This window comes from Rhamphochromis longiceps, linkage group LG5 (assembly GCF_057381845.1).
Source record: "Rhamphochromis longiceps isolate RC_006_pf linkage group LG5, R_longiceps_female_GT1.1, whole genome shotgun sequence".
Taxonomy (NCBI): domain Eukaryota; kingdom Metazoa; phylum Chordata; class Actinopteri; order Cichliformes; family Cichlidae; genus Rhamphochromis; species Rhamphochromis longiceps.
Window position 1 is genome coordinate 27,738,972 of NC_140561.1, and position 16,865 is coordinate 27,755,836.

General features: G+C 41.0%; 1 protein-coding gene across 5 annotated transcripts in view; it reads left to right on the forward strand.

Annotated features, from left to right (window-relative positions):
- The first annotated feature begins 3,461 nt into the window (after nt 1-3,461).
- Nucleotides 3,462-16,865, forward strand: part of flnba (filamin B a) — a 62,600-nt gene continuing 49,196 nt past the window's right edge. For 2 of the 5 annotated variants that reach the window (XM_085407067.1, XM_085407069.1), the window contains exon 1: nt 3,462-3,927. In XM_085407067.1, the coding sequence (XP_085263193.1) occupies nt 3,636-3,927 (292 nt within the window). In that variant the 5' untranslated portion in view covers nt 3,462-3,635. The remainder of the gene's footprint in view (nt 3,928-16,865) is intronic. The other 3 variants (XM_085407070.1, XM_085407071.1, XM_085407072.1) reach the window with 2 other exon arrangements.

Sequence of the window (16,865 nt, forward strand, 5' to 3'; positions counted from 1 at the left end):
TTTATTCACAAACACTCAGAGATGAACTCATTTTGGGTCAATATAAATACTTCAGAAGGTTGAAACTATCCTGTTTTTTCCCCATCTGGCTTCTGCATGCTGTTATTTTGAAATGGCAACAGCAGGAAGGACATTACAAAGGGATTTTTACTGTAACTGCTCACAAGATTTAAAACTGCATCGTGTAGAGATGGTGTGCACTTTGTGGTTCTGAATTAAATGCAAATAAGACACTTTAAATATTAATGTTTCCAGATTCTTGAAGACTGTTGTGTTAAAGAAAACATAATTCTCTTTAATCCATTTTTACTAGATTAAAACACTGCAAGAAGAAAGGTAAAGATCAGTATGAATGCCTTCATATCTGAAAAATCTCTAGATTGGAGCATTATATTAAACTGATTTGTGAATTTGAATGATTTTGTAGTGCACAAACAACTCCCAAGTACAAGAAAATGTTTATAAAATATGTAGTTTGATCGATACAGGATTAATGAAGTGGCTTTTTTTAAGGGAAACTAATGTTAGAGTAAAGTTTTCAAGACAAAATTATCTCAAAGTTGTTAAAGTTGCTTTATCCTTAAGAAAAATCTTGAAATATCAGCACCTAAAATCCAAACGTGTGCTGCTACAAACCCTTAATTTATTATTTTTACTTTTGTTTCATTAAAGTTACAGAATTGCAGTCAAGTATCTCTGGTTGAATCTTCAGAGAAAAAGAATAAACATATCATAGTCATGTTTTCTTTTTGTGTGTTTGTGTGTTATTATATACAGCTTTTCTATGACGACAACCAAGAAAGATGCCTAAAAATAAATTATTGGTTGATGTATATATGTTTTCACGTGCTATATGTTCATGTTCCTCTGTGTATGGTTGTTTATCAGGGTGATGAAAACTCAGAGCAAAAACCTAAAATAACAATATTTTGTCCTCTTGAAAGTGAACACATCACATAATTCCCATGTTCAGACCCCCCCCCCTTTTTTTTTTTTTTGTTTTTAGGTATTAAGATGTTTGAAATGAAAATTAAAGTTCTGCGATCAGATGTAATTTTTTTTTCACTCTTGTTTGGGTTTCCATAAAATCCTAAAACCCTATAATGAGGTGTGATAGGAGGACCAGGATGCATGAGACAACAGCTGGCCGCAAAAGAAATGATAAACTTTATTGGTGGAAACAGAAGTCCAAAAGGGCACAATGGGCCAAAGCCAGCACTGCAAGCAGATAACACATGGAAAATAACCATTGGTACAACAAAAGGACCTGAAAAAGCAAGAGATGATGCAGTTTATACTGTACACAGAAGACCAACTGACCCAAGAGGACAGAATCAGAGAGGAGCAGCCAATCACAGAGGAGGAAAAGGGGCAGGAAGTAAAAACAGGAGGAGACACTAACCTTCAAAGTAAACCAGGACATTACTGAAAGATAACACTAGGGAAACTAGAATAATACAGAAATCAAGACAAGAACTGAAACCTATCAGTAGAACAACTGTAAAGTCAAAAAGGAACAAAAAGAACCAAAAAACAAAACACTTGAAAACCCTGGAACTATGGCACGCCAACTCCTTATAAGAAAAATAAATCACTTTATTTTTGCTCTGCAGAAGAAATCATCCATCTGATAAAATCCAAACATCATGTTCTGAGCTGTAAGCCTTCCTCCGTGGGTGGAACCTGCTCACACCAACGTTTATGGACACTTTTCTAAGAAGTCTCTTGATTTTGTGTTTTGCTACTTGGAGCACCTCAAACCGAGTGCAGTTTACTTCTCTCCCAGGTTTCTCCATATCAAGAGAAGCCTGAGATCTTTCCAGAACAATCTTCATCTAAAAAACACTGCAGGTCAAGTGAGTTTGAGGTGAACTGTCCCTTTAAGGCAGAGTGAGCTGTAGGTGATGTAATGCAGACATGAAATAATGAAGAGAAGCAAAGGTTGCACAGTTAGACAACACAGGTCTGGACTTGCATATGAGTGTGTGTGTTTGATATAAGCTGAATGTCGTCACACAACAAACACGCATCAATCATCTATCCGGAGCATGATGTCACCTTTTATGAGATGGTTTCAACATGCAGACAGAATAAAAAGTACTCATATTTCTGTCTGTCTGATTCTGAGTCAGAAGAAAAGAAAAGTAAGACACGATTTGATTCAGGTAAAACTTAAAATACTGGGACATGGGCAGAGGGAGTGTTTCATGACAATAAGCTTCTTATAAAGTGGGGGAGGCCAAACGGTCACTGGACACATGTGGTCACATCTGGTGCTAATAAAGTGGATCATCAATCAGCATCACATGGGATAATCACTGCAGTATTTACAGAGCACAGACAAGGGCGTGTAGATGTGCTGCAAAGCAGAGATAAGTCAAAAAGAAATAAATGTGGAAAAAACAGCTGGGAAATTCTCAGAGTCTAAAGGAGCTTAAACCAACTGAAATCAGTGTTTTTATAAACTTACCCCAAAGTCATAAACTTAGATAAATCTTAGTCTTAGCTTTATGGACACAGACTGTAAATAAAAGATGGACGTAGCAGCAGTGACATCACTTATCTGTTAGTGAAGTCCTGCTATGAAGCCTCTGTCCGAGGGTTTTCATCATAAATAGCTTAGCCTTTTGAAATGAAGACTTGACGAACGAGGATTGGTACTAACTATTAAACCAGTGAACGCTGCATCCTTATTGGCTGATCAGAGTACTCTCCATCCTCCTGTTTCACTCTCATAAAGAATGATATACACAAAGTATTGTGTAGTACTCAGTAATAGTAGCGCCTGAGCTACTATAAAAAAAATGAAGGGCAGTTTCCACATAGTGTTATACACAAAAGGAAATAACCAGTGGAATCGCCCTCTGCTGGACAGAGTTCAGGTGTAAGGCACTTACACTCACTGGAAATAAACTGAAGGAAGTAAGCAGGACCAAACCCTCTGCTCTCCACTCCAAAAAATATTTAATGTGCTGGAAATCTTCTTTGCTACAATTTCTCCACAATGAACAAATAAATGGGAAATGCTTTGAGTGTTATGAAGGTCCATCCTCTCACATGTAACCTTGCCAGACCACAGTAATAAAAAGGTAAGAGGGCTTAAAAATGCTGGAAAAAATAAAGCCTCGAATTTCAACCCACCCAAATGGATGTGTGAGGGCCTGAAACTCAAATGAATGAAGGTTTATGCAAAATAAATAACTAAATTTACAGAATGTGAGGTGAAACTCATTGACACAAAGGTTATTAACTAGAAGAAATATGAAATTATGTTTTTACATGTATTTATATTCAAACCGAATCTATAACTACTCTGTGTGTAGTGTCTGCATCTGTGTCCAAGGTGCGGAAAATAAATAGACTTTAATGGACTTCAATGCCGTTGGGAGGCGGTAAAACGTCGCTGACGGTGACTAGCAACTCAGACAAACGCGAAGAAGAAGAAGAAGAAGCTGATTAATCCGAGCAGCACCTGAACGCAGCGGCATTAGTGCGGAGAAAGTTCAGACCGAGCTGCAGCAGCTCCGAGGAAACAACGCGGCAACACAGCAGGCTTACCAGTTAACTTTCTGTAATTTCTTACCCATCTCCGTGCCAGAAGACTTACACACAGTCAGCGAGGAAACTTATCAAAGATGCCGGCCACAGAGAAGGACCTGGCGGAGGACGCTCCGTGGAAGAAGATCCAGCAGAACACCTTTACCCGCTGGATCAACGAGCACCTGAAGTGCGTCAACAAGCGGATCGTGGATCTGCAGCTGGACCTGGGCGACGGCCTGAGGCTCATCGCCCTGCTGGAGGTCCTCAGTCACAAGAAGATGTACAGAAAGTACCACCCGAGGCCCACCTTCAGGCAGATGAAGCTGGAAAACGTGTCGGTGGCTCTTGAGTTCCTGGAAAAGGAGAACATAAAGCTTGTGTCCATAGGTGAGTACCAGGTCCATTCATTCATCTGGAAGCTTCCTCCTCAGCTGTGCGCCTCCGACAAAACTTTGTAACATAATAAAAGAGTCCGCACACGACAGGGATACTGGAATATCCAATATTTCTTCTCAGAGTAAAGTTTTCATCCAGTTTTCACTCACTATTCCAGGTTTAAAGCCTCATCGCCCCGTCTTCTGTCCTGGAATGCACGGGCTACCATTTAAAATTCAGGCATTTTATATCTTTGGCTTTTCTATGCGAGAACAAACGTCGCACCTGACTGCAAATGCAGATTTTTGATAATTTTGGACACACTCTTCAATTCGGCAGAGATTTTTAACCCAGATAGCGCAAATATTCTCTGTAAAATATCAGATTTGTAAGTTTCACGGCGCCGCTATTGCCCGCTTGGTAGCGTTTGGTTAGCAAGGTGAGGCATTGGGGAACTTGAGTCTCTTAAAAGCTGATAAAGTTCACCATTATGCACTCAAAGTAAGCCTGTAGCGAAAGGTAGAAGAAACGTTATTGCTTAAATTATCCGTAATTTAATAAATTCACATTCCCGGTGGCTTCTGTACGTGTAGAGCAGTGTACGACAAGAACTCCTTGCAAAACGTCGTCGATAAATGATCTTTTTAATAATGTCGCGCGTTTATCTGCGATATTAAAGTAATGTTGAATCGATTTAATAAAACCTTTAGAACTAGCGGATGTCCTTCTTTAATTCGGCGTAAAGTCATCAAAAATACTTGGACTGCTTTTTAAATTTAGGTTATTTTTATTTATTTTAACGTTTAAATCTGGGTCGTGTGAGAGTCGTAGAAACGTGGGTGTAAACTTGGCATTCAGGGTAATTTCTGATTAAGTGAATGGTTTTGTTTTTCTGTCAACAGCAGCGTTAAGTGACAGATTTCTGAATTGAGTTTGGCGTGTTGTGGGTGCAGAGTGTGTTTTTAATGAGCAGTCTCCCACAGAGGTGAGGACACACCTGTGTTAATGAGGCCGACCTCGTGGAGAACTCAAGTCTCCTCAAATATTTCACCCTCGGACTCAAAGAAATCAAAGTCAGAGCTGAATGATGTTCAAGAGCTCTTTCCCCCCTTTCCAGTTTTTTTTTTTTTTTTTTTTTGATCTGCTTTGCAGTCATTCTGCTTCGTGTTCTTTACAAGCTGCTCTTTGCTGGGTGACTAACCACACCTGAATTTAATTTCCATTGTTTGTAGTTTACGTCCCTTTTGTAAATAGTAGATTTTTGTTCCCTTAAGGTAATGTTTTAGAGGGTTAATCATCACTCATGAAATTGATGAGTCAGTGGGGAGGAAATGGATATAGATAGATATAGAGGAGAAAATAAATTTAATTTTTTTGCGCTAAAAAATGCCATGCAAATTTCTGGTTTCAGCTTCTTGTATTTGAATATCTGGATTTTGGTTACTGGTGGGACTTTGGTAAAACTTTGATCATAGCATCTGAGAGAAATGGATTAAATAATTCGATCTGTGGGTTTTTGTTCTCCCCTTTTCACTCGTCATGAGTAATCTGGACAAAAAAAAAAATTTTGTTCTTTTAAAAAGAGAATTTTATTGATGTTTCACTGACTAATGCTTTTCCTTCAGACTGAGAAGTGACCCAGTGATCTAGGAAGTTGGGGGGGGAGGGAATTCCCTCTGCTTCTCTTTTAGCTTGTTTTGCACATCTCATCTCAGTGCTTGGCGATTCACTGCAAATCTAAATGCTCTAAATAATTAGATTAATCAGCATAAACTTGATGAAGCAAGAGTACCTGTCCCTGAAAGTTTGGAAAAACAAAAGCTCGTTACTCCCAGGACACCTTTTTGTTCTTGTACCTGAGTTTTCATTTATGAAATGAATGAAAATGAGTTAAACTCATGGTCTCTGGATCCTCTGTGCATATGGATGGTTATTTCTGCTCTCAGACATTTTAAGGTGTTTGGTGTCAGGTAGAGAGCTGCTTAATTGGCTCTCTGCTCATGTTTTTTGAGGGTGCTGAGCTGTTTTGCTGTTCATACTGGTGTAAATGGTGGACAAAATAACAGAAGAATCTCTCCAATCTTTCATAGAGGTGTATTTTCTTTATACATTTTTTCCCCATGAGTTTTAGCTCCCTCAGTTTGGCTTTCACACATTCATAACAGAAAACCTACATTTAAAACAAACTGGAGGCATCATGTATGAAAGTTGGACCTTCTCCCAGCTGTTATGGGAATTGTAGTCAAACTGGTCAAAGATTTTTCTTTTTTACTCCTGTGTTTAAAAAAAAAAAAAAAAAAAAAAAAAAAAAAAAATCTCAACATTTAAAATGTGAGATTTTAATCCCAAACAAACTGAAAGAAGAATTTAGTCATCTGCACCAACACTGGTATTTTCAAATTTCCATCCCAGCAGTGCCGAGTAAAGCGGCGGCTGCCGTTTGATTTTCACTAAATGCGTTTGCACTTTGTGCACTGGCTTCACTCCTGTCCTCCGAGGTTGGTGCCCATCCTTGGTCTGTGTCAACGAGCTGATTCACAGCCTGAGTCAGTGTCATCTCTGAGGCAAAATGATCTCATCTCCTCCCTGTGGTTACCTGTTGGCAGGACCAGGTGTATGTGCTTTGTGATGTGACGAGTAGTCTGGGTTCTTGTTTCCCAGACGGTGAGTTTTGGTCTTTTCATTGGAGCTGCGTTCAGTCCAGCACGACATCCTGTTCAAGAATCGTTCAGTTAAACAAAACACAAAACGTGACACCAAGTCGAGTCAGTGCCAGTATTTCATTGTACTTGTACAATGACAGTAGAGGGCTATTCTAGCCTTTTCTATTTTTATAAGTGTCATACTTTAAAGGCTGAAAAGGGCATAACAGACAAAAGTCACTAATATTTAAACTAATAATAATAATAACAAAAACACAGAAAAATAAGAGTCCTTGACAAACTGACGAAATGTTTATCTGCCGTTTTCACCTGAAGGTCACCTGCCTGTTCAGCTCTTATAAATAGCACCACTACTTACATGAACGCTTAAACTGCACGTTGACTCTGGTTTTGTGGAAGTGAAGCATGTCCAGATCTCAGACAGGCCATTTGGAGCTGATCCAAAACCACCTTCTTGCACGTCTGGTTGTTCATTTATGCGCAGCGCTCCAGCTGCTTTCACTTTTTATTGTTCAGCTGCAGTCTGAAGGGCGTGCCATCTGTGGCACAGGTAGTACTGGCTCGTTTTAAAAGTCGTGTTTCGCAACACATGTAACATCTCACAAATGTTTGCATGTCAGTGCAATACTCGGTAGTCTGAGTTCACTGTGACGCATTTTACAGAAAGTCCACACGACATCAGTGTGAAAATGTGCTCAGGTCCCACCTGGACGTCTAAGAGGCTCCGGTGTGTTTTCACAGGTGCCGACAGCTTGTCAGATACCTCACCACCATGACAGGTGGAGCATATGAGCCAAGTAGGAAGGGGTGAGGGAGGGCAGGCGTGTGGAAGCTCGGTTAGGCCATGTCCACACTCATACGCTTTCGTTTGAAAATTCATCTTTTTCTCTCAGATTTGGCCTTCCGTCCACACTGAGACGGCGTTTTTGGTCAAGGAAAACTGAGCTTTTTGAAAACGCTCTCCAAAGCAGATACATTTGAAAACATTGTTTTCACGTCAGTGTGGACCACGAACCTGGAGCCTTTTAGAAAACGATGACGTATTTTAGTCATGTGTTGCAGTCGTGACCAATAAAACTAAGATTACGCAGAGCGTTTTTAGACAAACGCCATTTTCAAATTTATCCGGATTAGTGTAGACATAGCCTTAAACTCATCACCCTCTCACCTGCACACTTTCACTCCATTTACGTGTTTGCGTTAAGGGTCTGCACCTGAGACCACGCCACAAAAGTGCAGCGCATGTTTTGCGTCTCGTGTGGAGGAAACTCTTAAATAAAACAAAAATGGAGCACAAAGTTTCACTAAACCTATCTGTTAAGATTAAAAATGTCTTATTGAAAGATTAGGGAAGAGTTTACTGGTCCTAAACTATAAATGTCAAAAAGGAAAGCTGAAAAGTCACCACAAAGTGACTTGTCACCCATCATTAAGGCAACCTCCCCTTTAGCCTTAATGATGGGTTTTCACAGTTCAGTATATATCAGTAGTTTTTTGTGTTTTTCAAAGGGAAGCTACACTGCAGCAACGACTCTTTTAACTTCTGATGCGCAGACAGTTATTTTGTTACATGAGCAGGCTGAAATATGCCAGAAACCACTGGGTTTTTGAAAAGGTTGCTCCCACTCTGCTTTCAAAGGGTTAAAACTCAGTCGGTGAGCAGCTGGTTAGGGTTTGGTTGAAGGAGAAACTACAGATTCAGTGCAAGCTTCAGGGACAAGCTAATTTCCCACCACAAAAAATAAGTGGTGAGCTGAATAAAACTGAATTTCCTCCAATGCCGATGTGACTTACTGCATACTGGAAGCTCGTTTCCGTCACAGAGGCGAGGCCATCTCAAAGCTCGTAGCTCATATCACGACCCAGCCCCATAGTTAGGAAACCCTTCAGCAACCAGAAGTGACTCCACACGGAGTTGCTCATCAGACTGGGAGGGTGGAGAAGACAGACTGGCATGTGGCCAAAGTGATGTAACTCCACATCCTTTTCAGCTCTGTTAATGTATTGCTGTGGTGTGGGGACCCCTGAAGAAGGCCCCTGGCTTTTGTCTCTAATGCACACTGAATATTTTCAGTGCGTGCGACCTCTTCAGAGCTTGAATGCACTTTGTTTAATTTTAAGTTTTGGTTCAGGGACAGCTGCCGCTGTGCTTTCAGGCTCTCTTCTGCGTCTCCTCGAGCTCCAGGCAGATCAATAGTTCCTCAGTCGACTGCTTTCAGTGACTGCCGGGGTTCAGGGCATCTGTGTCATGTTTAAACACCAAATGTCACAGTGGTAGCAATAAAGCACATCGATAACACCACAGCTGCTCGGTTTTGTATGCTTAGATTCTCACCGCAATCTTAAATTTTCTGTCTTTTATTTAATTTGCCAAAGAAATTTCCTTTATCATAAAATCAGAATTGGAGTGACTTGAATCTTATTTACGACCTTGGTAAACACTTTCCTGATTAGTTTATTGTCTGAATAGCTGGTTTCAAGTCTCACTGACAGCATGGTGATGTTGATTCAATAAATATTGCCTCCTCATTAGTGCTCGAAGAGGATAAAGCAGGGTATGATTTTTAGAACAGGCCTATCAGTTTTCAAGCAGTGTCACAGAGAAGGTGTTTGTAAGCAGGAGGATGGAGTCACACAAGTTACCTGGACTTTGAACTGAGAGATCACGAGCTTAGCCGTCTAGACGTTAAAGTCATTTGATTGTGGCGTAGTTTGTTTTTTCTTAACCTCTGGCGATTGGAAACTCGTACACTGGCGTCAGCTTGAAGATGTAGTTATTTCCTACAGAGCTAATGTCACACCAACAATGCTAAATTTGGGTTGGCTGACCAAAAAAGACGAAGGGAAAAAAAGCACTACTTTGTACAGCAGCGGGTTTCCTCCTCAGCTGGCAGCAGAGCAGCAAACACAGGAACACCCACCGGTTTCCTGGCGTATTTTGTCTTTGTGCCTCTGCCCCCATCCTCTGCATCTCAGCTTCCACTTAATTCAGCTATGCATCGTGGCCTTTAGATATGCCGGACAATCAAAGTGAAATCACTCATATTTAACTCCTAATAGTTTACGGAATAACTATTAAGCTTCGTTAGGCAGTGCAACCGCAGTGAAACCCTACAATCCTACCAGATCCGGGCTTAAAAGCAGAGGCAATAGAGCTTTTTCAGTGGTAGCTCCTAATCTTAGGAGCAACTCACCTTTTCACATATAAGCTGCCCAGGCCCTCAACACTCTTAAAAACTTATGTGGATAATAAAAGCCAGTATATGCTGCTCAGCAAGTCCCAAAAACAAGCAAGAACAGTCTCTTATTTATTTGGTTTGTTTGGTTTTTAAGTGTATATTGTGTTTAGTGGTTATTTTATAGTGTACATTCTCTTTAACTGGTAGACATTTGGTCAACTGAGGTTGTTTAAAATGTGCTTTAAAAATAAACTTTGACTGGACTTGAAAGTTGAACTTCTGTGTATGTGTGAATGAATACATTTAATGCAGCCGGCTAAATGTCTGGTCCAGATGACTAATTTGTTTCTGCAGCATGGTTCAGGTGAAAACTGTTCATGAAGCTGGAGCTTGCGAAGTTGCCGTGTTGTAACGCTTTTTCTGCAGGTTCCCGAATCTCTGCAGAGGCCGTGTTTATCCTCTGACAGGAGTTTGATTTAAGAAGCAAATCTTTACCGCCTTAGAGAGAAATCTATCCCTGAATGAACCTTGTGTGTCTGTTTGGAGCTGGAATCATCATTCTGAGATTGCGACACCTTATATGCACACTTTCTTTGCCTACCTCTTTTTGGACATTGGCCAGTGAGTTGAGAGGTGTTGTGTACAAAAGGCGTTGGCCCATCCACTTGTGCAGACCGGTGTGCTGCATCATGATTGGGAAAGCTGATGGATTTATGGAGTAGCTGTGACGTGATCAGTTTAAGTTGGAGAAAAACATCTGGATTATCTTGCTCATCTGTTAATCCTATGTTGGCTAAAACAGTTTGAGTCACTGGGGCTTCTTAGCTGTTCTTTGCCTTATACACATTGTGACACAGTAAATGGTAAATGGCCTGTATTTGTATAGCGCTTTTATTAGTCCCCCGTGTGTGCAGACAGCGCATGCTCATTAAAACATGCTTGTTTGTACAAGTAGTTCTTCTCTGCTTCAAACTGCTATAAAGATGGGCCATGTCTGACCATGAGGGGCATCCAAACAGTAGAAAGATGGCCGAAAGGCAATAGTTTCAGGCAGTTGAACCCAGGGGATGTGTTGTGGCCCTGAATGAAACAAATGGCATTAGTGTGAACTGGGAATCATGCAAAGCTTATAGACTAACAATATGGAGTTGGAAAAAATCACGATGGGTGTAATGGAGGTGTTGCGTTGTTATTAGCAGTTTGTGTACATCTAGTTTATCAGGTTTCTGCTGAGGCTGAAACGAGGAATAACTGCATGGAAAAACAAATTTAGGATTTGGAAACACTGGATGGAAATCTGTGTAAAACCAGCGTGAATGCATAACAGAAGTGCTAAACGCCACCAATTAAACAAACCACCTGGGACAAATTGTAAGGCGAGCAGAGGTAAGTATTTAGCCTTGAGCCAAATACTTTTTTTTTTAATCTTTTTTTTAATTTTTTTTTATACATGTCCAACATTAAAGCTGCATAAATGACTTGCAGTGCATATAATTACCTTGAGTGGCTTTCCTGCTACTGGTGTGACTCAAGTGTGAAAACTAAACACACATCTGAACAAAAGAACAACTGTTTGGATAAATTCACACGCTCTGCATAACATTTTATGTTTAAAGTAAAATGCAGACGAGACGGGTACCTCGATGGTTGCATGCTGTGAAAGATAAATAGCTACATTGCTACCAGGATAACCTTGCACCAGAGCACATAAGATAGTGGTGCTTCTTTCTCTAGGTGTAGCTTTAAATATTCACAGCCTTGCCTTCAGAGTGACAGTTCTGTCACTTGAGCAAAATTTAAGTTCTAAATAACGTTTTGCTTTTATGGAAGCCTGAAATGTCTCTGCTTCCTGTTTCTAGTGCAGCTTTTGTGTAATTGCACAAAATCATATAATGGAAGCTTGTGTTTTGGAATGGAGAAGTAGCTGTAGTCTGTTTTATGTCCCTGTCTGATCATTACTAACACTCTACAAGCTAGCATTGCTTGCATGCTCTTCTTAGCCTGTGCTTGCCCCGATTAGTGTTTCTTCATTTATTGTGTCAGGAATATGACGTCACCTGTGCTGGTAAATTTAGTTGAATAATCCTGCCTTCAACTGGTTTCTGTCCCCGTTTGCAGTGCTGTTCTACATCTGCCTCAGTGTGAGAGGAACCAGGTGAGAACAGGCCTGACGGGATCTGTAGCTTTCAGGTGTGACCTTAATCAGGCGGCGTGACCTCTTCTACATGCAGAGTTAACCTGTGGTGCCTCCAGGCCCTGTTTTTCCAAGAACAACCCCAGCTTTCAGTGGGAGAATTTTTCCACTTCTGTTTGCATTTTCAGAATGTCAAACTTTCCTGGTTGTTCAATCGGCAGCAGACAATCAGTCCTGCTTTTTGTTTTGGGGTTTTTTGTGCTCTTTCGAGTCTTTGTTTCTCATGTCTCACAACAGATGTGAGATGGTGTGAAATCTTTATACTTTGATCTACTGTTAATCAAAATGCCCCACACTCACAGTGAAGGGACTGAAACGGTTTATTAAAACAAAGAACTAATTGTTTCCTCCTCTTGTCCTGCTCGATGCCACGCCTAATTGACAGTATACCTCAAAGATTAAAACTGTTCTGCAAAAGATGCACTGCTGTGTCCTCTGTTGGCTCCTGTCATCCAGCTACATTTTAGGAAATTATTGTACTCGAGCATGGCGTACTGAGGTTGACTGTTAGGTCATGGGCGGGATGGAGACACAAATGAGGGGAAAAATGAAAAAATCCTGCTTTTATCCTTTGCTTCACCTAGCGTGACCCCCTGAATGTGACTGATCAGACATGGAACTCAATAGAGTTCACTAAACTCATAGAAGACCTCAACACACTTGTTGTATGACGTTTAGTGAATTCAGAGCTGCCACACTTGTATAAAAAGAATCGCCTGTATTGAAAGTGTTAGTCTTTCTGGACCTTGACACAAAGTTGGATCTGCAAGATTAGATTTCTTCTTGTCCTGCTGTTTTTACTGCTACCTGCGTGGAAGGACGACTGACTGGAATGCCTTAGGACTCTGGGAACTGTCACAGGAAAATGTTGACTAATGTTTTGAAAGTTGGGGGAAAAAACTCATCTAATGCCACCTGGAATAGCTAGCTTTTTACACCGAAACTGAGTCCTTCTGACCCAAATATACAATATTGTATATGTGTAGTCTGTACCCTTCAGTATCTTAGACAAATGTTCACTTTTTCTTTTGAGTGCGCAGCAATTACGTTTACATCCAGTCAGGCTTCTGCTTTTCTAAAAATGTTCCAATGAAAGAATTTAAAACTTGACACTTCCTGGAAAAACGGGAGTCGAGACTTATTGATTCTGAGTCTTGACTTTGTACTAAATGGATTTGACACTCCTGTAACATGACTAATCATTGACAGATAAATCCATAATGAAGATGCGCATCGTCTTCATATCTGCTGACGAGCGTCGGGCCGCTCTCGGCGCATTTAGTGCTGCCTCCCTCGGTGAGATATTAGCTAATCTGCTGGCTGGCTGCTCCTCTCTGGGAGCAGAAACCTCACCGTGCATGCACTCTCACACTCTTGAGTTCACCCTTTCTCTTTTGGCCATTTGTTGCCATGGTGATGTGTATCAACAACAGTCCACGTCCAGCTCGCCTCGTTGAACTCTGACAGCTGATAGATGTTTGGTTTCTGTCTGCCAGGTCTCGGTTTAAAGTTCAGGCTTTGACACAGATTTCTGGATGTTCTGTTTCTGACGTGTTTTCTGTTTTCATTTTTGTGTGTTAGTTTACCACTCTAAACTTTTTATCAGAGCTCAAAACACAGATAAGAGAAACGGCTGTCAGTCGAAGAGTCACTGAAGCACAAACTCTGAAACTGTTCATGCACGTCATGTTACTTGCGGTTTTTATAATCTTCCGCCGGCCTGGACCTGATCATAATCTTGATGCCAGCAAAACTGGCGAGTACATTAATGGGAGAAACGCAGCTGTGTGAGAAGATCATCTCGACAAACTCAGCTGTACATCTAAAGGACAAAGGCCACTCTTTCGTGGATGCCAGAATTCACACTTTGGACTGAGGAGACGGTTGGTTTGAAAGACGAGCGAAACGGGCCGTCTCTGTCCCCTGAATAACACAAACTCACAGCCACCTACAAATGCAGACTTGAGATCCCTTCTCAAGCATCTCAACCCCAACTCGCAACTTGTGTCAGGTGACCTCAATAGTTTATGTGATTTGGTGGGATATCTACTCGTTTAACCCGAAACCTCTGGTGGTAATGACGCCCACCTTTTTCCACGCTGTCTGATGTGATAACACAGATGATCAGTAATGGGTCAATGACCTTCTGTAGGGTTCATACCTTAGGGTAAATACATGGGACTCGCCACCTTTTTTGGTTTTAGAACTTAAGTGACTGGACTTAAGTATTTTCCTTTTAAGCTCGTAAGATCACCATGACCTGAATAACTGAGAATCAGCCACACCTTATGCTTAATGCAAAGGGTGGACATGACCACTGTGGTGTCGGCATTGGAGTTTTGGCTGCTGTAAAATTTTTATTTATTTTTAAAGTCAGAAGTGACCATACCTGTACAAGAGGGTCAAGTTATCAGCTAACACTAGCAACTACTACTGACAGGTTCACTAAGATGGCATGTACTGATGCCACTGGCCGATATTTCTGCTGCTTATTAGCTTTGCCATCTAAATGTTGAAAGATGGCATGAGGCACTGAGACTTTATAGAAAGTCTCTGACCGAGATTTCTTAGTTTTCCTGGAATAATGGGGAAAACATGACTGCAAAAAACCAAACCAAAACAGTGCAGCAGCATTGGTACCCAACCATCCTGACTCTGATTAGTTCACAGTAATTCAAACTGTAATATCCTCATTTATGTTCGGTTTCAGCCACAGACTCTCTCTGTGATTTTTGGCTCACTGACAGACTTTCTTAAGGTTAGTTATTCAGTGGCTCCAGAATGAACACTTTCATAGAAACCAGAAATGGCTGAAACTGAATTGGTGACATTGTTGTTGAGTCTCATCACTGTGAAGAACAGTCGGTATCGAGGCAAAGATGGAGGTGTGGGGGCTGAACGCACACACACAGAGGAGTGATTGATAACACTGGCAGAAAGGCCTCAAGGTCGGGCCAGTGAGACGCATTCTTCCTACTTGTCATGGCAACCTCAGTAAACAGAGCTGCTGATTGGCCGAAGTAACCTGAGGGTGGCGGATGAGTATGGGTGTTAATAAACAGGAAGTGTCACGTAACTTGGAGCATTAGGAGCATGCCTCATGATGTGTTCAGGTACCATGAGAAAGGTCAGAGATTGTTCTGTGAGGAAATGCAGGTGACGTTGCAGCACACGGGAATCACAACCTTACAGAACATTTAGTCACTCTTTTTGTAGCATCCAATTAAAGAAGTATAAAAAATTTATCTGAATAAATGTGCACCTCTTCTTGTCATTTCTGATCATTTAATGAACTGTATGTGATACTTGTATAAATCAGAAAACTGGTGTAAAATTATTACAGTATTTGATGGGAGCAGAAGACTTTCTTCAGGGTGTTCAGGAAAGAACTCTTGTGAGATGTGATGGTAGAAGTTCTGTGACAGAAACCAGGTAATGCTTTTCACTTTGTCTTTGGCTGATCCTCTCCTTCAGCGTTATCCCCATATACACTTGGGGACCACTTTCAGTATTGAATGTTTTGGATTAGATGCGTTCAATCTGTTGTGGATGAAATGGAGACCTGCCAGTTTTCTCTAAATGCATTCATATACAGTATCGAGCTATCCTACTGTCATTCAAATGTAAGTGGGTGGATATCAGTTTGAGTTCTTGATGTGCTCTGAGGGACAAAGACCTTGCATCAGGCCCGTTGTCTCGGATACCCAATCACTCAATGGGTGATCCAAACATCTGTTCAGTGCATCCTTGCCTGAAGGATCTAGTGATGAGCTGGTCTACCTTTTGAGCCACAGCTGCCCATCGATCTTTGGTGTTCATTACATTTAATAATAAATAAATAAATAAATATTAAAAAAGTTACAAATGATAAATTAAACCCAACTTTTCAGTTATTAGACTATATCAGCCTAATGACTAAAGGTCTGTGCTGGTTTTAAGTTTCCACATCAGTCGTGTAAGCTGCTGATTGGATGAGGATTGCTTTCAAACATCTTCTTAGGTGACCTCACAGAAACTTGGTTTGGGCTGACTAACCAGCGTCAGTCTCCAGAACCAAGTTTCTAAAATTAAATGTTCTTTTTAAGAGAATCAGTTTCACACTCATACTAAATTTAACAGCAGTGGATTTTTAGTTGAGCACAGCACTTAAAACATAATAATTAAGTGCAGAGTTCATGATTTGTTTTCATTTCCTTTGGAAACTGGAGCTTTTAGGATTCTCGGAGGGTTCCTGTGTCTGAGTCATTGGACGGAGGAGTGTTTAAGTTGGCCGTGTTTGCGCTCACTGAAACCTCATCGCTCCACTCTTACCGAAACCTGTTTGCTCCTTCATCTGTTTCACTTCCTTGGTTTCCATCCTCCAGGAGGAGAACAAGCCATCATGGCGGTGTCATATTTATGGCTCCGGCCTTCGCTCCTCTTCGCTGCAGATGTTGCTACTGTGGCTTGACTGAACTGTGTCAGCATGTAGAGGAGCAGAAACATGGGCCATCCAGATGAGGTTGTTTTCAAGTCCGCAGTCTCATCCTCAGCTCCCTGTTTACAGCCTCTGTAGAGCTGTGTGTCATCACTGAGAATAACTGCAACCAGATCAGTAATTGCAACCAGATCACAGCATGTGTCACATACAATAAGTCCAAAACTAGAAGCATAACTAGATAAATCTGGATAACATCTGCAGTGTTTTATTCTTTGGTTCTTCAACCTTGAAGGATGGCATTAGAGAAATTAAGGAAGCATGACCCAAGGTGTTGGAACATAAAGCACTTTTTTTTTTTCTCTCTTTTTGTAGGGAAAGACAAAACTGCTTTCATGTTTTCGCTGTCAGAGCAAGCTCGCGCTAACACACTATAAAAACCACCAGTGCGAAAAACACCAGCACATTCCCCAAGTTCTCCTCGTCATTCGGTGGGT